The following is a 22,081-nucleotide window of genomic DNA, read 5'->3' as shown; positions in this document are numbered from 1 at the left end:
TGTATGCTCTTCAAAAGTGTCAGGGTCATCAAATACGAGGGAAGTCTGAGAAACGGTCAGTCAAAAGGACCCTGAGACATGGCAACTAAATGTTATGTGGTATCCTGGGTGAGATGCTGGAACAGAAAAAAGATATGAGGTAAAAAGTAAGGAAATCTGAATAAAGTTTGGACTTTCATAATGATAATGTATCAATATTGGTTTATTAATTGTAACAAATGTACTATGCTACTAATGTAATATGTTAATAATAAAGGAATCTAGGGACAGTGTATATGGGAACTATTCTCATTTTTTCTGTAAATTTAAAGTCGTCCTAAAAATAGTCTATTAAAAATAATAGAGAACTTCACAGTAGAAATAACCTTAAATGACAAGAAAACTTTATGCATTTTATTTTATTTGTATTATCTAGAAATTGAGTAGGGTTGGGTGTTTTTCCATGTTTCCCAATGATTTTTTTTGCATTCAAGACATTAAATCCCAAAATTTCAACAGTGATCTTAGTTATTTATTCATTCAACAAGTACGTATCAAATGCCAGCTACACACAGGGTAATACCCCGTGCACACCACTTGGGATACAGGGACCTTTTCAAAATACAGTCCTGCCATTGCCCTTAAACCTCTCAGAAGTTGCTGGGTACTCTTAGATTAAAAGCAGGGTACAAAGTCCTGCCCACCCTGCGGGCCTCTTGAGCTCACTTTGTACCATGCTTCCACACCTCACTGCTCTCCAATCCACACTGGCCTCCTTTGGTTCCTTGGTTACCAGTCCCCTCAGGACCTTTGCATAAGCTGCTCCCTCTGACTAGAACATTCTTCCTATCTTTGCTCCCCTCGCCTTTGCCCAGGTATCTCAGCTCAGATATCACTTCCTTAGAGACTTGTAATTATACCTGGTCATGTAGTTGAGTAATGCCAGTGTCCCCCTTGGAATGTTTGCTTGTTGGTTCTAAGACAGCTGGGACAGTGTCTTGTGGGCAGTATCTGACTGTCCCTACTGGTCCCCGGCTTCTGGCATAATGCCTGATGTCATGCAAGGACTCCATAGGTACTTGTTGAATGAATGAGTGAGTGAATATTAAACAGGATATGGCCCCTAGCCATCCAGTCTAGTGCAGATCCAAACCAGAATGTTAGCTCCTGACTACTGACTACTGACTCGGTAGTTAGTAGTTAATTCCCTAGCTACCGGCTGAGTTCCAGCTGCCCCTGGGCCTGGCTGCATCAACTCCTGGTCTACTGCTTGCAATAGTAACGTTCACGAACCCTCAGAGCCATTTGTTTACTTCAGACACACAAAAACCCACAAAAGTCTGCATCCCCATCATTCCTGTGTGGCCACCGAAAAAAAACTGACATTCAGAGAGGCTAAGAGAATTGCTCAAAGCCACATGGTTACTGAAAGCCCGTATTTGTTGCCGAAAGCCCATATTTCACCTAGTTTTCTTACTGCCTCCTGAACTCTACTTACCCTCAAACTTAGCACCAGCTCTGGTAACAGCGAGCTCTTGCACCTGCACTGGGGGTTTTGTCCCGGGATGATGTGCTCGCGGGGGGCGGCGCTGTCCGAGATTGTTCGAGCGTCTCCGACCTGGACCACGCGCGCCCCCTAGCGGTTACCGTGGAGCCTGGGTGCCCCGGTCCCCTTTTCCTCCTGCGGGAAAAAAATGGGAAGTGGCGGTGCACTCGTGAATTCTGTTTTGCGGCCGCGGAGCCCACCGCCCCCGACACTCTGGGGTGAGGGTCCGTGGATTCCGGGGCGTGGGGTTCGGACATCCTCTCCAGGTCTAACGCACGGCCCCGTTCCGAGCCTCTGGGCAGTCTGGGAGGAATCAAGACCAGTTTGGGAAGGCTGCGGGGCTCCCCAAGCAGAGACTCGTGTGTGTGTGTGTGTGTGTGTGTGTGCGTGTGCGTGCGTGCGTGTGTGTGTGTGTGTGTGTGTGTGTGTGTGTGTGTGTGTAGGAGGGGGGGAGGCGGGGTGGAGGTGGGGCGGGAGTGTCAGATGAGTCTAGGGCTGAGTCTCGGCTTCCTGACTGTGAAGTGGACACCTTACTTCGTGGGAGCCAAGACTGCCCCTGACCAGACTGGCATCCAGCCAGCCTTAGAGGGCTCTGACAGAGGCTGGGCTCTCACGACCATGGTGCTCCCCCAGAGCCTCGGGAAAATTGCACCCCCTCAGCCTGCTGAGAGCCTGGCGGGGAGGGGGGAGAGGGGAGGGGGGACTCTTTGCCTTTAATGTCTTGATTAGTGTATAAAACATACTGCTTGAGTAATACCAAAGATAAATTAGAATTTTGGCCCACCGCTTCTAACCACTGCTTATTAAAATGGTCTTCTCTGCTAAAAATGATTTCAGGATACAAATTAGTTCCATCATCACTTTATCCTTTCTTATGTTTCTGGGGATAATTTGACTCCTAACAAAATCCAGTCTTTGTGTTAAGGGTTTTTCTTATCTGGTTAGATTCTAGGTAAATTGGGGAAGTATATTTGCATTTCATCAACAGCTTATTTAAAGGTGATTTAATCTGTTTGATCCCCAGCTTCATCCCAAACAGGAGTGGAGGCAGCAACAGTTTCTTGCCCACTGATGTGTGCCAGTAAGAGAGCCAGGCACTGGGGGCAGAGAGGTGAATCAGTCAGGGATGGTGAGGGGTGGCTGAAATCGTGACTGGAGCCCAGGCAATCTTGGCTGTGGTAGGTGAACCCATGTATTGTATTTGAGGACGGCCTCATCCTCCTGTCACCTACACAGCTGGGCTTGGCTGTGGTCTGGAAGAAGGTATGGTCCATGGAGGCCATGTAGTGGCCTGGCCCCCTCATTTTATCTCAGCTCTCAGTACAGAGGTTCACTTCCTACAGCCTCATAAATATTCTGAAAGATCCAGGGTAAAAAGAGGGGATGAGAGGCAAAGAATCAATGGAGAAGACCAGAATGGGGAGAATGTTGCCAAATATCAGTTTATTACCTGAACAAATTTGACCCTTTGATGTATGTGGTTCTCGCCCCCGGCCCCCCACACTTAAGGCCTCCTTAGAAGGTAAATAGGAGGGCCTCTCAGTCCCTGGTCCTGAGGGATATCAGTCTAACAAGTTTTAGAATGGACACTTAGGTCTTTTCTTTCTTGTGTTCTGTAGTGCTTTAGTTGGAGCACTCTGAACTCTGCAGCATGTTTCAGAGGCTGCCACTTGCCAGGTTGGGCAGTGAGCTGTGGGTGGGCGTGGAGACTGGAAAGGGAACAGGAGTGTTGCTCTGCCTTCCCTGGCCTCTCAGTCATATGGTGATGTGAGTAAAACCCAAGAAGAAATGCTCTCCTCCCCAGTGCTCTCCTTAAGGCTCTCCCTTAGCCATAAACTCCAAGTACTGTTCCTTTTCCTAGAGTCCAATCCTGGAACAAAGAAGAAATGCAAATGGCCACTAAATACATGGGAACATGGTCCACCTCATTATTAACCAGAAAGACCAATTATGATTGCCATAGATGGGGCGCCTGGCTGGCTCAGGTGGTAGAGCGTGTGACTCTTGATCTCAGGGTTGTGAGTTCAACTCCCTCGATGGGTGTGGACAGCCTACTTAAAAAATATTATTTATACAATATTTTAATATATAATATATATATTAGAATGCAGTAGATACTGAGCAGTTTGGTATTTTAAATGTGTATATAAGCTAGCTATACTGATTCTAGAAATATATCTTTTTTAAAGATTTTATTTATTTATTTGACAGAGAGAGAGACAGCGAGAGAGGGAACACAGTAGGGGGAGTGGGAGAGGGAGAAGCAGGCTTCCCACTGAGCAGGGAGCCTGATGCAGGGCTCCATCCCAGGACCCCGGGATCATAACCGGAGCTGAAGGCAGACACTTAACGACTGAGCCACCCAGGGGCCCCTCTAAGAATATATCTTAAGAAAATAGTTGAATGGATTTATCAAGAGAAATGTGTGAGGATATTTTTGAATCACTTATTATAAGAGAAGTCCCTCAGCAGGTGATTGGTTGATAGATTATGAAGTATATCTAGGCTGGAATGTCATATAGGTTAAGGAGCTTAAGGAGCAGCATCTTCATGGTTTCCATGGTGTTTCTTTCTTTCTTTCTTTCTTTTTTAAGATTTTATTTATTCATTTGTGAGAGAGACAGAGAGAGAACAAGCAGGGGGAGAGGCAGAGGGAGAAGCAGACTCCCTGCTGAGCAAGGAGCCCGATGCAGGACTCGATCCCAGGACCCTGGGATCATGACCTGAGCCAAAGGCAGACGCTTAACTATCTGAGCCACCCAGGCACCCTCCATGGTGTTTCATCAACACCCATGTGTGGTCCTGGCCTTGTCTCAGCCCCTGGCACCCCTGATATTCATGGTAAACTCCTAAGATCCCCTGCTATGGGAGTTGGGAATGACCCACAGAGGAGTACCAAGAAGTGTCCGGAAGGTGGGCTGAGGCCTGGAAAGGAGCAGAGCTTTGAACCAACAGCTCCCCCAGAGGGGCAACATTGTGTGAGGTTTATTCAGAAAAGGCTACTCTACAGGCAACTTTATGTGTATCCTGGTTCTTCCGGATGACCAAGGAAGTTGTGGTGCTTGCTCTCACTGGGTCTGGCTGAATTCCTGAGTATCCTGGCAGTGAGATGAAAAATAAAACATTTCTGTCCTGTGATGCACATGGACAGGACATCTTAGCACCTGGGTCTTGTGATGGACACTGTTGTTTGGTGAACCCAGTATCCATCCTCGCTTTCTCTGGCAACAGTGCCAGTCTTCTCTGGACAACTGCTGTTTTCCACTTCCAGCCTCTGGGGTTCAGGTGAAGCTGGCTCTGCTCCTGGTTCCAAAGTGGTCTTGTCAGAGCCAGTCTCCAGGACTTCTGCTAGTTTACTGAGAAGGGTCTTCATTCTCCACGGGGGTAGCATGCCAAACTGGGTCCACTTCTACCTCCGCAGAGAGTTTAAGAACGGAGGTAAGTGCATGGTGTGTGGAGTCATGAGGGAAAGTACAGGAACCCAATGTTAGCTGCAGCTGAATTGTCACCATACTTAGGCCTGGCAGACAAGGAGAAGGAGGGGATTCTGGACCCTAGAAGGAGAGAGTCATGTAGAGGAAGACACTTTGTTGGACAGAGTCTCCAAAGTTTACTGAGACAAGAAGACCAAGATGCAGTTGAGTGGGCAGATCCACACAGCTTGGAGCCAGGTAGTGAAGGCAGAGTGGGAAAAGATAATGTGGGGGGAGGTGGGGCCAGTATGGATTTTATTGTAAATGGTCATTGAATAAATGCCACCACAGAGGATTTTTAATCAGAAGTCAGTGACCTGATTTACCTTTTGGAGATTACTCTGGATTCAAATGGAGAAACGCATCATATATTGGGATGAAAGTGGAAGGAGGCAATTTAGCCCTTAGGAAGCTGTTGTGGAGGAGGAGGTGGTAGCAGAGATGAAGGGCAGGGCAGAGGACAGTGAAGTGGTGGGATTCAGGTGCAGAGATAGAAGTCAAAGTGGGAAGGGGCTTGTGGTGAAGTCATATGACCTTGGCTGCTCCACTTCTCTGAGCCTCAGCTTCCTACCCATTTTGCAATGGTAAGTCTGACAAGTGTAGTGGTTAAGAGTATTGTTTTTGCCAGATCTGGATTTGAATCTCAGTAGGTTACAGCTGGGTGACTTTATGCAAGTCGGTTAATGATAGAACGTAGCCTTTATTGAGCACTTGCTATGTGCTAAGCAGTAGAATCCTCCCCAGACTAGCATACTTTTTGTTATTCCAGTTTACAGGGGGCAGGAAAACAGTAACATGGAGAAAGCAAGTCATTTGTCGGAGGTCTTAGCCAGGATTTTTCTAACCATCACATTACCGTCACTTTTCTGTGCCGGAAACTGGGACAAGAATAATACTGACACTTCCCTGTGCAGTTGGGAAGATTCAAGAAGAGGCCTGGCAAATAGTAGTTGCTGATTAAATTAATTTTAAAACCATTATTATTATATTCTTTGTGTTTTCCTGAGATTTTGCTGGGAGCAGGCATCACTTGGACAAATCCCTTGGATTAAAGAAAAGACCTGTCAGGTGAGGGAAAAAAAACTGCAGCTCCCGGCCCCTCACTGGAGATTCGGGGTGTGGGTGTGGCCATAGTTGGGGGTGGACTACAGGGCGGGGCGGGGCCAAGAAAGAGGGCTGGGCTGGAGGGGCGTGGCCAGAGCGCTAAAGTCGGGGCTGGGGGCGGGGCCCGGAGTGAAGGGGCAGGGCGCGGGCCGGCAGCGCATGCTCGGTGGTGCGGCCAGCTCCGCCGCCGCCGGCGCCACCGCCCACTTGGGGCTGGCCAGAGGCAGGCAGCTGGGGTGCAGAGCAGGGTAGGGCTGGGCGAGCGCACGGCCATGGCCCCGTGGCTGCAGCTCTGCTCCGTCTTCTTCACGGTCAACGCCTGCCTCAACGGCTCGCAGCTGGCCGTGGCCGCGGGCGGCTCCAGCAGAGCGCGGGGCGCGGACACCTGCGGCTGGAGGGTAAGGAGAAACTTCTCGTCGTCCCCCAAAGCGCGGCGGGCGCGGTGAGCACAGGTGCTTGCCGGCAGCCGAGCGGGTGCCGACGTGCCTGCCCTACGCGGAGTCAGCGACAGGGCTGGGATCCCCGCTGCTCCCGCCCTTCTTCCCTCCCTCCCGGGGCGCGCGTCCACCAGCCCCCGCCGGGATGAAAGGCGCCGCTCGACCCCGGCTTTGTGTTGTTAATGAGGCGCGGCCACTGGCCGGGGTCTGGCTTCCAGAGGGCGGGCGAGAGGGTCGTCCCGCGCCCGGCGGGAGAAGGGCGCCCCACCCTTTGTTTCCGGACCCGTACCTCCTTCGCCCCGGAGCTGTGATGCTCCGAGCTGTCCCGACTGGGAGCCTTTTGGAGCAGGAGTGGTCCTGTAGTCCACCCCTCCGGTCCACAACTCTGCAGAGGCCCGGAACTGCCAGGGTGGGGACCCGGAGCGCTGGGGAGGGATGCGCCCCCTCTCGTGGCCGCATTGTTCCTTCTAGGCTGGGCCGTCTTACCCCACTTTCACCCCACCCCCGATTCCTGACTTGCTGGGAAATTTTGCTCCCCGTTCAGCCCTTCGTCTAGCGAATGGTCAGTGGTCTCACAGATGACCTACACCCCCTCTCCCTGGCCCCAGCTTGACTTGGCGGATATTTCTCTAGGCCAAAGGAAAGCATGAGTTTGTTACCTCGGTCAGATACTCCAGAGGAGACTGGAGAGGTGCACAGACTTGGCCTTGTTGTTTGGAGCCTTCTCCCAGTAACTGAGCACTTTGATGCTGTCCCGGGTTGTGGGGCATAGGGTGGGGGGGGGCGGTGTGCGCGGGGATGCTGCGGTCCCCGGTCCCCACCAGAGTTCCTGGGCTTGGGCGGCCCCAGGACCCGGAGACTGCATCTGTCTGCCCCGCACCGCCCACCCAAGCCAGGGCGGCCAGGCGTCAGGGCACTCAAGGCCTTTAGACTTGTGGAGGGCTTTGTGAAGGCTTTGCACTCAGGCAGCCATGGACATGACCTTGGCTCTGCTCCTGGGCTCCAGTTTCTCCACCTGAAAAATGGGAATAAATGGGGATTTCCTAGTTATCCCAGCACTGTTGCGCTGAGAGTTGGGTGCTTTACTTAGAACAAGGTTGACTCACCTCTTCTGGGATGTTCTGAATGGCCTCAGCACAGTCAAGGCCTAGGACCTGGCACCCTTTTAGAGTCTCGGGCTGGTGCTTCCAGCTGCCTTGTCCCACATTCAGAGAAACACAGTACGGAAACCAGGTATGAGCCAGGCAGCTGAGATATCTTCAAACCCAATGGCCACCCTATAGAGAGCTGTAACACACCCTCCCACCACCAGCCCCGTAGTGAATACAACCTTCCTGTCTGAGTAAAACGTCACATTTTCTTACTCTGCCCCATTTTAGTAAAATATCACAATTATTTTTTAAGATACCAAGTTTTCCCCAGTTTTTAGATCAAAAAGTTTTCCTTAAGGCTATCTCATATTGACTTATTAAACCCGCTAAACTTTTTGAATTTAAATGGATATTTTGGTTTTTGAATAACTGTAAGAGCATCACATGTATTTTGAGTTTACATATGACAGCATAGGTGGATCAGTCCAAATTGCTGTTTTTCTGCAATTGTCTAAGTAGCTTCATGTGTCAGTTCACAAAGCTTGGGAAGATTTAATGTTTTGGGTACAATAGTGACCCAAAGGAGCTAAGCTGATGGTTTTGTTCTCTATGCCTGTGTTCATTTCCCCTAACTGTGTACCCCTGCCCCGAATTAATGGTGACCCCCGTCCCAGAAGCCTCACACTCAGGCTGACCTCTTTTCTTTCACCACAAGTTGGGGGTGACCTCAACAGCTTTTACCTTGGTCTCACTGATTCTCTCCTTGGATCATTTTCATCCCTTCTTGAATGAGCATGGAAGCCTCTAGGCCATCTCGCAGATTCCACACTCTTCCCAACCTGATGCATGGCTCCTTCCCTCCTGGACTTGACTTTTGGTGCATCTGATGGAGCCACCAGCTCTCCCCAACCCCTCTTGCCCACCTGCCTTGCATACCTACCTTTCCAGCCTGTCCCTAACTTTTGTGCTCTTTGTGCTGCTGAGGCATGCTTTCTCTGCTCCTAGGATGCTTTTCCTCCCCTGAGAACCTTCTGCTTGTCCTAAGACTCAGCTCAGGTGATACCATCTCCGGGAAGCCCTCCCTGAATGCCATTCCCCTTGCTTTTTCTTCTCATGCAGGTCCTTGCACTTTAGTTCTCACCACACTGCATTGTCAGTATTTGCTCACCTCTGTGTCTTAGGACAGATTTCTTTAGCCAGGCACTTAACCTCATCTTGGTGGCCTCAGAGCCCGTAAATCTTGGCTGAGCCCAATTAGACCCTGTAGCCTTCCTACTAAATTCTGTATTAAGTGATGATTTTAGGAAGTGGATGGAGAGATGGGAGCACTGAGCTCCAGTGTCCTCTCTGCAACAGGCTTTTGCACATGCTGTTCCTGTGTGTGTTCCTTCTCTTTACACCTCAGCCTCCCTCCTCTGCTCCAGCAGCACTTCCTGCAGGAAGCCTTCCCTGCCCCCACCTCCCTACATTGGGTCTTCCAAAAGTTGCTCTGTCAGAGGACTGGCCAGTGAATACTGGTGTTCAGTGATTTGGGCTCTTGATTCACATCGCAGTCCCCTACCAGATGGTGGGTATTCAGCTCATATATGTTGATCTCAGTTCTGATGTTGCTTACAGTCTAGTTGGGGCCATGCAGACATAAAAGAAGGGTTGATTATGTGTGAATCAAACAGGAGACTTCCTGTGGGTCCAGGTCACATGGAACCTAAGAGGGGGACAGCAGGATGGAGACGTGCATCCTGCAGGATCTGGGTGCTGCAGAGGAACTGAGCAAATGACCCTCTTGATCTCCAGGGAGCATTTGTTCCAGGAATTCTTGCCCCTGCAGCAGTGTGTATTTTCCCAGGACATGCAAGGTGACTGCAGCCAGCGAACCCTTCAGCAGCTTTTCTAACACACCCTTTGGGGAGGCTCTCTGAGGAGCTGGCCTGGTTTAAATGGTCAGATTTCACAACCCTCCTATTATTAGTGGGGCAATTAAGGGGCCGATACCATCTTGAACACAGCTTAGTGTTTTAGAAATGAGTTGTGGGCACACTTCGTTGACTACTTAAAAAAATCCCTTAGGGCCCTTGTCAGGTAAAGTTGCTCTTGGAGTAATAAATACAATTTTCCCAAAGAAGTAACAATTTCTAAAACTGGTATCCTCATTTACACTGGCTCTTAACTCTTGCTTCTTGATAGTGGAGTGTTTTTGTTTGTGATGGGTAACGTTCTATCAGTCATTTGCGCTGAGGTTTTTATTCCCTCGTCTTGCTAGTTGTTCAAAATACACTAATGGAACAAAGAATTAGGCATCGGCTCCCCAGGTTTTTATTTAGTGGCATTTCCTGCAGTGGAGAAGGAGGGAACAAGAAATGCCTTTCTATCTAAATGGGGTACATCTTCTCTCGTCTTTTATCTCTGAAACAAATGTCTACCCTGCAAAAAGCCCGCTCCTTTAGGAATTCAGGAAGCCAGAATGCTGGCATCATCTTTACAATGAAGTGCAAGTTTCCCATTTAAGGCAAATACTTCATCTCAAAAGGTAGGAAGGAATAGGGTGGTACTTGGAAAAGAAGAAGTTCCAGCTGGTTAAAATTTAGGTCCTGATAAAAGTCCAATCCAAGAACTCTCCTTGGCTGTGGGCCCAGGCATGTTTATTTGATTCTGAATTGGATGCGTTTTCATTCACTTGCAGCTCATGGCTCCCTAGCCTGCATCTGGTCTGCCTGTCTTGTGGCCATGTCTTGCATGTTATACATGCTCTTGTGTCTCTTACAGAATTCTTGGTTAAAAAATGACTCAACCCTGTTGACACATTTTTCAGAGAGACATTTTTATAAGAACTGCGATGCTTTCCTCCAGCCTGTTTTGCCGCGTTAATTGGGAATCCTCCTGGCGCGGGTCCATCTCTCTTGAACTGCCCTCCCTTCTCTCCCCTCCCCCATCCATCCCACCGACCCCCCCCCACCAGAGCCCCTGCAGTGCCTGGGGCATTGTGCTAGTTGTATTAACAAGGGGATACAGCTGGGTGAATGAGGCTGGCAAGTAAGTACCGGCTGTGGACCCTTTCCCTCTGAACACAATTTCTCAAAGTCTAGGGGCTTCCAGTATCAGGATTGCCTTTGGGAGCTCGTTAAAATGCATATTCAAAGCTAATGCGACCAGAATGGGAGTGAGATGGGGGTTCAGGAATTGGCATTTTAACAAATTCCTCTGATGCTCTCTCAATGATGAGAGCCATTGCTTTAGGAGACAGGACTTCCCCGGGGCCAGAGAAGGGGGAGAGAAACCACATTCTAAACATTTTAAAATCAGAGTTTGACTTTAAATTACTTGCCTGGATTTAGAGAGGAAGTAGAGACTTTGTAGAGCCCTGGCCAGTGAAAGGGGTCAGGCTGGTTAAGGGGGTCCAGGGGAGCCAGCTGGGCCGGGCACCCTGGTTTGGGTGGATGCCTTTAGTCTGGGGTTGAAGGGGAGGCCGGGAGTGAAGGCGACCCTGACGCTTCCATGGGTTCCTCCCCAGAACAGCTGGGTTTGTCTGGAAAACAGTCTCGGGAAAGAGTAGGATCGGATCCAAATCATATTCTCTGCAGTTCAAACCTTACCAGCGTCCCTACAAAGGAAAGAACTGCTAATGCTTTTGTAAGTCTTTAAGTTGAGTATTTTTCATGCTTCATTTGGCCTAAAATGTGTGTGTGTTTAAGCTTTTAGACCCTCTTTTCCCCTCATCGGTCCCTGAGCTTTTCACATACCATGCCCAGCAGATGTTTGCTGCAGCTGGGGCCACCCCATCAGCAATTAATTGTACCTTTTCGTTTCTCACTCCCTCTTGTGTCTGCCTCTGATGGATGGGCTTTTAGGCTTCTGGAAGCTTGCCCCCCCCTTTGTAAGAGTATGGGCTGAGGTGGTGGGGGGACTCAGGTACCCCTAGAAGCTTGACAGCCTGGCGTGGGGGATGGGAGTGCAGTGCCCTTGGAGGAGACCTTTCTCCTGCACTCTACCCTGGCAGCTGAGACCTTTTCTGTTTCACGTCTCCCCCAAATTTGGAGGTCTCCTGCCCTCAGCAAGCTCAGGGTGCCTGTCTGTGCTGGTGACACGGGCCCCATCTCCCAGCAGCCCGACTTGCTCCTCCAGTGGGAGGCAATGTCCTCCTGGGCTGTGTTTGTCTTGGCTGCTGGGACATTCTGAATGGTTCTGACACACGATTAGGTGACTGATGGCCCCACAACACATTGTCTCCTCCAGGGCCTGGGGCCTTTGAAGCTCTTCCCTGTGGGAAGTAAAGAGACTATTTGCTCTATTAAAATGCCTTGGAATTTCCTCTGTTTAACCACAGGCCACTTCCTCTCTGCCACTCTAAACCCGGCAGGGCCACTGGCTGATTGAAAAGACACAAGCCCAGGAGAGAGCACATCCTACTGAAACAGATAGTCTTACTGCAGATTAAAGCTGGGGCAAATCTGTAAGAAGAAACCAAATCTAAGGGGGAAATCCTAGAGGTGGCTCCTTATCTTGCTCAAAATTTAGCTGGTTGACATAATTCACACTTGAAGTCCTGAGTGCATCATAGATTACTTTGTTTTTTGCTTTTGAAAAGAAGGGAAGTCTACATTGTAACCAAATCAGTGTGTTAAATCTACACGTGGTAGGTTAAGGTCCTACAATCAAGTGGATTTCTCATTGTGTGAGTTGGAAAGTCTTTATTATTTGGGAAGAGCATATCTGTTCATAGAAAACCGTACCAGACTTATTCTGCCCTTGCAGATTCTGTCTGCTGGTTTCATGGGCTCAGAAGTCCCAAGTAAGAAGTGTGCAGCCTAAATCATACCAAGAATATCTCTGGGGAGAGTGTCCCTCACCTTTTCCCAAGCAGTATCTTGGGAAAGTTTAATTAATAACAGCAGGAGTGAAACTAAAAATTACCTAAGTAACAAACACCGAACATTTAAACAATGCGTGTACCCTGTTTTCTGTGATGGGGCCTAAAAAAGGAATAACTAGCTGGTTTCCAAAGGAGACTATTATTTTAACATTTACAACTCCATTGTTCAAAGCATCTGTGATAAAAAACGGCTTCCCTTTGCTTTGGTTCCTTGTTTGGAAATGTTGGGGGAAGGTGGATGTAGCTAATTAAGGCTACAACATTTAAAGGGGGGACTTAATAGGTACCAGCTGTCCTCAACAAATCACTGGGTGGAGGACAAAATAAAGATGTGATGTGAACACACATGAGATTCTCTTCTAAAACGGAAGTTGGCCTATAAATTGATTTAATAGCATGAATGGAAACTACTTGTATTAAAAAAAACTGCACTTTTAAGAAGCATTGGTTTTATAGTAAACCTAATGGTAAAATGTCTTATTTGCATAAGGCTGGTACCTTAAGAGTTGAAAGGGCAGTAGATGGCAAGAGTTGTTGGAAACTTAATAAATGGTCATTTCATTGTACGTTCCTTCATTCCAAACCTGAACATTAATCATGACATTAATCATGAGGCTTTTTCATTAAAATTACTACATTGTAGGGAAGGTTGCTTGAACTCATCAGAAATGTCCTATAAAACTGAAGCGGCAACTTTGAAAGGCAATGGAAATTGATAGCATTAATTAAATGTTCGGATGGATATTTACATTTTACATGTTAAATGAATACTTCAGATGAATCCTTTTGAAGTCATGAGGGCTTAGGCTTTAGATATAACCTTTTTAGATTTAAAAACTTTTTTTCCTTAAAAACTAGGAGTTTTTCCAAGTGTTCTGTTTTGTCAGTTTGGTAGGACGACACCCCCCAAGCCCATCCCCTCCCATTGAATGGTAACTCTTTAAAAAGTGCTGGCTATGGCCCCAGACTTCTGTTCTGAGATGGGGATAGAGGGAGGGTTTCCTTGGAACGAAGAAGTGCATTTTCCTGAGACAGGCCATATGGTTTAAAAACCCTTTCTTTGTGATTTTATTCTGTCCAGGTGATTTCTGGTTTCTCCTCTCCTGAAATGGCCCCCCTTTTACCAGAGGAAAATGCAGTGTGATCCAGACCAATGCACAAGCAGTCAGCCCTAGCAAGTGTGGGCCCTGCTGAGTGACAGTTTATCGCTGCCTTCCTCTGGGGGGGGGGGGTCCACATTGGCTCTGGGTGGGGCACAGGCACTCGCATGGTTAGGATTTATTGTAACTGCTCCATATCTGAAGTTCAGGAAGACTCGTCTGGAGTGAGGAGGGAAGACACAGTTTTTTTGAGCAGCTATACCGTGTCAAGTCTTGGTGTGGTTTTGTAGTTTACTTAGGTTTTCCAGGGAAAAGACAAAGACAGTAGGACCCGGCCCTCTCCCCTGCCTGCAGTGGCTCCCCACCCAGCTGGGGCTGCAAGGGGAAGGCATAGGGGCCCAGAGACAGGGAGGTGCAGGAAGGGTTCCAAAGGACAGGGAACTCTCTGTCCTCTCTCTGCACCGTCCCACTCCTCCCAGAGAAACACAAACCACAGTTCCTGCTGCTCCTCAAACTAGAACATTCAGCCTATGCAGCTGCCATTGTGGATGTGCCAGTGCCTGAGGTGCTGCCTGGCACCTTTGGAAATCTGGCTTTTTAGCCCTTGTCCCCATTGGCTCCCAGTAATTCTGGCTTCCTGGTCTACCTTAGTTTCCCCTGCTTTGGAGGAGGCTCACCTTTCTCTGGGAGGCTTCTCCGCATCATGCTCCCCCTCCCCTGGCTCCCCTGGCCTCCCCATGTGAATTTCACTTGTGGGGCGGGGAGAAGCCCGCCTGTAGCAAAGTCACACCCACCCCATCATGCATCCAGCCTTTTGCAGTGATGCATTGAAGAAGAGGAAACTTGGTTTGTTTATGAAGAAGAAACTTAGATGGTTCAGAGGAGGCTTAGAAGAAAGGGTTGGATGGCCGAAAAAGGCAGCCCCCCCCTCTGTAAACGGAACGAGGAGGTGGGGAGATCCTTTGGAAGAAAAGTGTGGCAGAAAGAAAGAAGTGGCAAAGCTGGGGGAGGGTGGTTCCTTGCACGGGGTGGGGACAGGGAGGCTGAGGATGTAGGTTGGGATGTACCGGTGCCTTGAATTTTGTCTGCGTGCACCTGTCAGGAACCATGAGGCTTGACGGGTTTCTCCAGCAGATGAATGGTTTGATAAGAGTGACCCTCAGTGGTCATGTCTTCATTCAGTGTGTATTTGGTGCTTTCTACACGCTGGACCCAATTTCTGGATCTTCGACTGTAGCCTGGAGACAAGAGGACGGAGTAGCGACGTGACTAGCCTGCTTGAAAGAGCAGCCTGCCTTCTTCTCCTCACTTTGTTTTTCTCCACAGAACTTTTCACTGGGAGACACCCATGGTGTTTTCTTGTCTGTCTTCCTCCCCCACTACGGTCCGAGGCATGAGGCCAGGGCCCGTATCTGGTTTGTTTCCTGCCGCATTGGGAGATCAGGGGCCGGCGTATAGCAGGTTCTCCCTGCATGTTCCTTGAATGACCAAGTGCTCTGCAGGAAATTACAGTCGGTGGTGAGAATGATGGTGGCACATGCGGATGATCTCGGTGGGGGAGGGCGGGGAGGGGGGTGGTATCCCTGCTGAGGTGACCTGGAAGGTGAGCAATTGTCATACAGATATCCTCTGAAGTTCTGGGGTTTCTTGTGTCTTCTCGACATTAGTGCATCATGTGGCATTAGGTGCTCAGAGTAAGAATAAAATATGCTCCGCCTAGTCACATCATAGATTATTGGCACCATGTGCCCACCCTGGCCAACTGCTGGGCTGCAGGGTGGTCCAGGGAATGACTGAGGTAGTGATCGGGCTGGGATTGGATGGGGATCACACCTTGAAAAGTGTGCGTTGCTTCAAGAGATGTCTGGACTGTGCAGTTTACGCTGCACTGTGGATTTAAAAAAAAAAATGTAAAAGCTACTGTCCGGTGCTAACCATGCATCCTGGTTTTGGACTTTATGAAATGATTCTCATTCCCTGGCAGCAGCTGGCCAGTCGGTAGGAAATCTTTGTCTTTGTAACAGATATATGGGTCTCGTTTTGTTTCATCACCTCTGGTTGTGAACACGTTTCATTTTCTGAAGTCACTAGACGGTCCATCCAGAATCAAAGATGCCCTCTGCCTTCTTTCCAGGGCGGTGGGTTTGCTGGCCAGCTGTGGTAATGAGTTTTTGCCCGCCTTTGATTTTCATGCCTTGCCTCCCTGTGGGAGGAACTAGATATTTCTGATCTTACCTCTGCTCATATTCAGATCCAGCCAAGCAGTCAGTGACTTCCCGGGCTTTTTTGTGGGAGACTGTGGGAAAGGTCCTGGTTGGCTGGCTATGAATTAATGAAATCCTTAGAAGGCTTCACTAAAGATAGCTCCTGTGGTTTAAAAAAAAAATAGCATTGCCTTTTTAATTTGAGAAAGAGGTCATGGAGTTTTACCGAAATTAAGCAGAGAAAATGTAACATCTGGTTGTGCTGCCCAAAGGCTGCTTCAGGGCGGTGGGAGCTGTGGGTTCCCAGTGTCTGACTCACCCAAGGTGACAGTCCCCCAGGTCCCTCATAAGGCTGCTCTGGACAAGCTGCCTCTCTCATTGTTCTCCTCCCTGGGTTTTGAAGTCCTCAAGAGACAGAAATTCTACCCCTACATCTTTACACTTGAGCACATTTCCCATTTACTGAGCTTTCTTCCTTTTACTTAAAGGGTCACACTTTTTTTTTTCTTTAAGTGCCTAGTTTTCGAGTTGGTCAAGACTAGTGTAATTATTGCTTTTATCTCATTAAAGAAAGATGAGGGTGGATAATGGGGGGGGACTTTGGGTGGAAGGCAGGGGGGTTTTAAAGAGCTGTTCTAAAAAGTTTTTAAATTAGTAGGCTTTCTGACATGAGAAAGAATGATAAATTTCAGGAGAAGAGTTTTAGGGAAAGGCATAAAGCACCTTTTAAAGGACATACGACTTTTTTAAAAGCAGAAACATGAATGTCTTAAATGTCTGCTGTGTGTACATCCCCACCCGCCCTTGCCCAGTTAAATGAATAATGTATTATTATGTTTTCTACATTTTATTTTTATCCTAGACCTATGCTGTATTAAGACTTTATGTAATTTTCCTTTAAAAAACATTAGTAATATTTTGGGCATGTATTTTCTGAAACTAAACAGAAAGGTGAAATTGTTGCCGCATAGCTCCCCGGCCCCCCCCCACCCCCGCCCCCAGCACTGGTACCTGGGCTTCTCTTTACTTTCTCTCCCATATTTTGGATTCTGAAATTTTTCAAGCCTGTAGAAAAGTTGAAAGCACAGTAAAATGAGCACCTATTACCCCTTTGCCTGGAGTCACCAATTGCTTGCCCCACCTACCTCAGTTGTCCTGCAGTCCTTCGTGATTTCTTTCTGATCACGTTTCAGGATTCAGACAAGGATCACTCTTAAATAGATCACTTTTTTTTTTTAAAAGATTTTATTTATTTATTTGAGAGAGGGAGAGAGCACAACCAGGGGAACAGCAGAGGGAGCTGCAGAGGGAGAGGGAGAAGCCGACTACCCACTGAGCAGGGAGCCCAAGGTGGGGCTTGATCCCGGGAACCCAAGATCATGACCTGAGCCGAAGGCAGACACTTAACCGCCACCCAGGTGCCACTTCAATAGATCACTTTTACAGAGACATCCTGTCTCTTCAGTCTCCTTTAATTGAGGACAGTCCTTCCACCCATTTCTTTGGTGCTTCATAAATACACATTCTGAAGAGTCAAGGTCACTTGTGGTGTGGATGGTTCCACAATTTAGGTTTCTGCTCGTTTCCTCCCAGTGAAGGTCAATATTTTGGCCAGATCCCTCCAAAGATGATATTGTAATGTTGTGTGTTAGGTATCAGTAGGTAACAAATATGGATACAGTTTCAGTGCTGAGCAAAATTTGGTTTTTCTACTTGAAACTTGCACATGGAGACCTTTCCAGTGGTTTCATCCAGTTCAGTCTTGTGTTGTCTTTTTTAAAAAAGGAGATGCTTTACATGAAGGCTTCCCTTTTACTTTACTGAGAATCCAAAGCATAGGGTGTCATGTGTGCCAGGCTGTAATATAACCTCTTCCCTTAAAGACTATTTGAAATCAGCTGTGCTCTCAGCATTAGGACTGTGGTGTCTCAAGAATGTTGAAGGCTTTTGCTCTTCACACAGGCTTGTCGCAAGCCCTTGTCGTTGTCACCGTCCGCAGCTGGGAGCAAGTTCCGATTAAAACCTCTCTTTGGCCTGGGCAGGTTTCCAGCTGAATGCATCCTCACACCAAAATTCAGTCATTACTCTCCTTTGTACTAAGAAAACATTGAACTTTATTTCCAGGAAAGGCCACTTCACTCAAAACATGTCCTCAAAGTCAGTTCCCAGCCTGTTGGTTCTGCGATCGCCTGTTGCCTGAATTATTTTATTAGAGTCACTTCCAGACAGACTGTTTCATTAGTTTAACCTGAATTCCTATCTTCTACCTAATTATGTGGCTTTTCTTTTCTTTGTCCTTACCCCTATGTAAGGGCGTGTACAGTTAAAGACCTGTAAAGTTCCTATCGATTCTTTTTTAGAGTAAGTTAAAACGTTGACAAGCGGCCAGTTGTTATTCTTACAGGGTACAGGGAAAACGGCCCAGACAAACCCTCCATCTTTTATTCATAAGTGCAGGGAGACGGGGAGGGCACAGGCGGCCCTGTGCACCCAGGCGTTTGTTCAGCTCTCACAACCGGGCCCCCTCCCCTGCTGGCTGGGAAATGTCATGCCGAGACCTAATAGTGGAACATTCAGCACGCAGAGAATGGGCCGCAGAGGTTCACCTTTGCTTTTCATTTTCTTTTCTGGCACCGAGTCCCTGGTCCCCTCCTTGGCCTGACAGTGAAAGGCCAGAAAGCAGCAGTCTGGAGGCTGGCAGGGATGTGGTGCAGCCAGCTCCTGTGCTGGAATGTGCCGGACACAAAGACCCAGCCCGGGTGTGCCTGGTGGGGGGGGTGGTGGTAGTGGCGGGTTGCCTTTGCTTAGGCTAGTTTGCTCTGGTCACGGGGGAGAGAGTTCTCGTTTCCATGGCTGTGCTGCCGTCGGTTTCAGTGGGAGAGGGGGTGCAGAGTGCTTTTGATTTTCAGAAATCACTTGGGGCTCCCCACTTCTGTGCAGAAGGAGGCCCTGGGGCAGAGAGCTGAGGCCGCGAGATCCCTGGAGCTCTGACATGCATGGTCTTTGCCGAAAGAGAAATCAGGCAGCATTTGCTAAGCAGGCCTAGACTTTGATTCAGAGCAGTAGTTCTCAATTGGGGGTGATTTGGGGAATCCCTGGAGACATTTTTGGTTGTCACAACTGGGAAGGGGTTTGCTACTGGCTTTTTGTGGTTTAGATGCTGCTAAACACCCTGAAATGCATAAGCCGGCCCTCCCCAATAAAAGACTCATCTGGCCCAAAGTGTCAATAGTGCTGAGGTTGACAGACCCAGATTTAGGGGTCCCGTTTTAGCATTTGAATTTTTCATCTCACTTAGCCTCATAACACTTTTCAACTTCTTTTATGTTTAACAGAAACTGTTGGTTCTAGAAATCTGCATTCAGAATGAATTTCCATTAAACTCTCCAAGACATATGATTAAACTATTGTGGTGCTCCTTGAAGATATGCCCTGAATGCAACTACTATTTTAAATGCAAAAGACAATCTTTTTTTTGCCATAATTTGATCAAAGTAGCATAACCTGTGCCTCTGTTTTTGTTACTCACTGATGGTCTGTGGATAACATTACATTTTTTCAGCATGAAACCCAACACTTCAAATCCCTAAAGCAGTCTCAAATTTATGGTTAATAAAAGCATTTATTGTACTGGATGTCATCTGTTATATCACTCTGGGGCTAGAAACTGGCAAGCAGTGGACAGGAAATATTTTCATTTCAAATCGCTTCAATCTTATGGTCTAGGGGCAAAAGTGTCTGATTTCAGGAAAGCCACGGTGAATAGCATAGTAATGAATGCATTTTTAGTTGATTAAGCAGGCATTCTCTCCCTTTCAAACAGTCTTCTCTCTTTGGCTTGGTGGGGCTAAATAAACACGTGATGTTACATGATAGCATTTCTTGTGTTGGCCATACTTTTCCTTTGATCATCTTAAACTTTTCAAAGTGTTTTCCAGGAATCCTCAGCAGAGCTGAAGAAGCTGGAGAGAATGGCTAAACTCAAGTGTTGACCCTCTTTGTAATTGTTTACTTTCTGAGAAGAGGAGGTTTTCTGAGATGATGTTGACTCTTTCGAATTCCCCTTTAAAAATGGAATTTGGTACCTTGCCCTTGGGATCATGCATTTAGGAGGAAAACACATTTTTAATCTGTTTATTTTTTATATGGCTGCAATTTTATTGTACTTTGTGTCCTGATCTCCCACATCCATCAGGTAAACAGGGTGAGAAGAGTTCCATCCAAAGGCAGCCCTGCGTGGTGATGATGTATCCAGGACGGGGGTACCTTTCGTCCTGGCTGCTCAGTGCCTTTGAACGTATTATCTAAATCATCGCTTCCCAGCGAGTCTCGGAGGTAGGCAATTATTTCTGATGTCGTTCCTTTTTTGCCAGATGAGGATTCCATGGCACAAAGAGCCAGGAAGGGATTAGGATGGCAGGCCACGTGATTCAGAGAGGCCTCTCTCGCCAGAAACCCGAGTCACAGAGTTCTTACCCTGCCCGTGCCCCCAGCAGCCAAGCCTGCCCTGCCTTCCGATCACCCAGCCTGCAATGGATGTCTGCCATGTGCAACAGAGCAGCTAATGGGGGTGGGAAGAGAGCAAGCCTAGATACCAGAGAGCACTTTGCAGATAATTAAATTAAACTAGGATTCCGAATTTACCCTAGAAGTTCCCAAACCTGGCTGAATATCAGAATCACCTGAGGGACATGGTTGGCCGGAGGTGAGGGTGCAGATTCCAGGCCTCCTCCCAGACCTGCTTAAGTGAGATTTCCAGGGGAAGACCAGGAATCTGAGTTTTTTTAGAAAGCTGCCAGATCAGTGGTTGCCAGGGTTTTTGGGGTAGATGCAGGATTTGACTACAAAGAGGCTGTACAAGGGAATTTCGGGGAGATGATGGAACTGTTTTGTATGCTGATTGTGGTGGTGGATACACAAATGTAGACATTGATATATGTATAAACTCATAGAAATGTCCATTTTACTATGTCTTAATAAAAAAATGCTGCCCAGGTGAAATGAGCTGTCACCTTGGTGTCAGATGAGGTGACAGACAGTGCCTGGTGACGGCTGGGAAGAGTTGTTCAGCTGTGCGACAATGTCACCTGGAATTGCAGCGACAGGTGGGTAGGTGCTGAAACTTCTTAGCTCAGTGCCGTCTAGTAGAACTTTCTGTGATGTTGGACGTGTTCTCCTCTGCACTGTGCCGTTCAGTAACTATTAACCACTTGTGGCTGTTGAGCACTTGAAATGTGGCGAGTATAACTGAGGAACTGAATTTTAAATTTTACTCAAATTTACACTTGAATAACTACACATGGCTGGAGGCTACCATGTTGGACAGCTTGCCATTAGAGGCAGACCTTGCCATATTGGGGGCTTTGTCTCTGTGCCAGGTGCACACGGACCCCAGCGGTTCTTTATGTTTGAGGGACAATAGTAAGTCATTCCAAGCGTAGGGCAAAACAGGAACACGGACAGGATGTGTAGGTTGGGAAGGACAGAGAAAAAGAAGCTTGGAATGAAGACTGATGTGGGATCTGCCCAGACAGAGGACACTCTTGCTGAATGGAGGAATCTGCTTTTCTTTCTCTAGTGTGGATCAGATAGCACCAACTTTGGCCCAGTTCCTCCCAGGACTTCCCAACCTTGTTCTTCGTCAAAGATGCAGCAGTTAGTTTGGATGCTCTTCAGTTGAGCATGAGATGATTGGTTATATGGGAAGCCATTGGAGGGCCTGAGGGAGCGATGTGTCAGGGAGTATTTGTGGCCTGACTGGGGGTGGGCTGGGCCCCCCAGCCAACCCTTAAGAAGGTGTGAAGAACCCTTGTGGGCATATCTTTCTTTCTTTTCAGGGAATGAGATCCTATAAAAACTGCATTCGGGGCATAAACCTGCGTATTATGTTCAGACACTTTTAAACTACCCTCCTCCGTGGCCCATGGATTTACGTTATCTTAAATAGTGTTACATATTCAAATGTGTTATCAAAGAGTAAGATTCAGAGTGGCCTTTTATTAGTACAAACCAAATGGTGACAAAAATTATGTTCCAATTTGTAGACATATTAGGTCTTAAATTTACTAAATGGCTAACAAATTTCATGAGGTAAGGGCTTATAACCCAATTTAATCTGATTTAAAAATAGGAATGCCTAGTGTGTCAACTATACTTCAATTGGAAAATAAAAAGTGCCTAAACCATGAGGGGGTGCTTAAAAATTAGTGGAGCCATTCCTTTATTTATTTATTTAAAGATTTTATTTATTTGACAGAGGGAAAACACAGGCAGGGGGAGT

At 47.7% G+C, this 22,081-nt stretch overlaps 1 protein-coding gene across 3 annotated transcripts in view; it reads left to right on the top strand.

Moving 5' to 3' along the window:
- The first annotated feature begins 6,345 nt into the window (after positions 1-6,345).
- Positions 6,346-22,081, top strand: part of IL17RD (interleukin 17 receptor D) — a 68,267-nt gene continuing 52,531 nt past the window's right edge. For all 3 annotated transcript variants that reach the window (XM_073901409.1, XM_025885586.2, XM_073901408.1), the window contains exon 1: positions 6,346-6,500. In XM_073901409.1, coding sequence (XP_073757510.1) covers positions 6,375-6,500 — 126 coding nt within the window. In that variant the 5' untranslated portion in view covers positions 6,346-6,374. The remainder of the gene's footprint in view (positions 6,501-22,081) is intronic.

Source organism: Callorhinus ursinus, unplaced genomic scaffold (assembly GCF_003265705.2).
Source record: "Callorhinus ursinus isolate GAN/ISIS: 27379988/994484 unplaced genomic scaffold, GSC_fseal_2.0 scaffold15, whole genome shotgun sequence".
NCBI classification, from domain to species: Eukaryota; Metazoa; Chordata; class Mammalia; order Carnivora; family Otariidae; genus Callorhinus; species Callorhinus ursinus.
The sequence above is the reverse complement of the archived record's forward strand: the minus strand, read 5'-3'. Positions and strand labels throughout refer to the sequence as shown.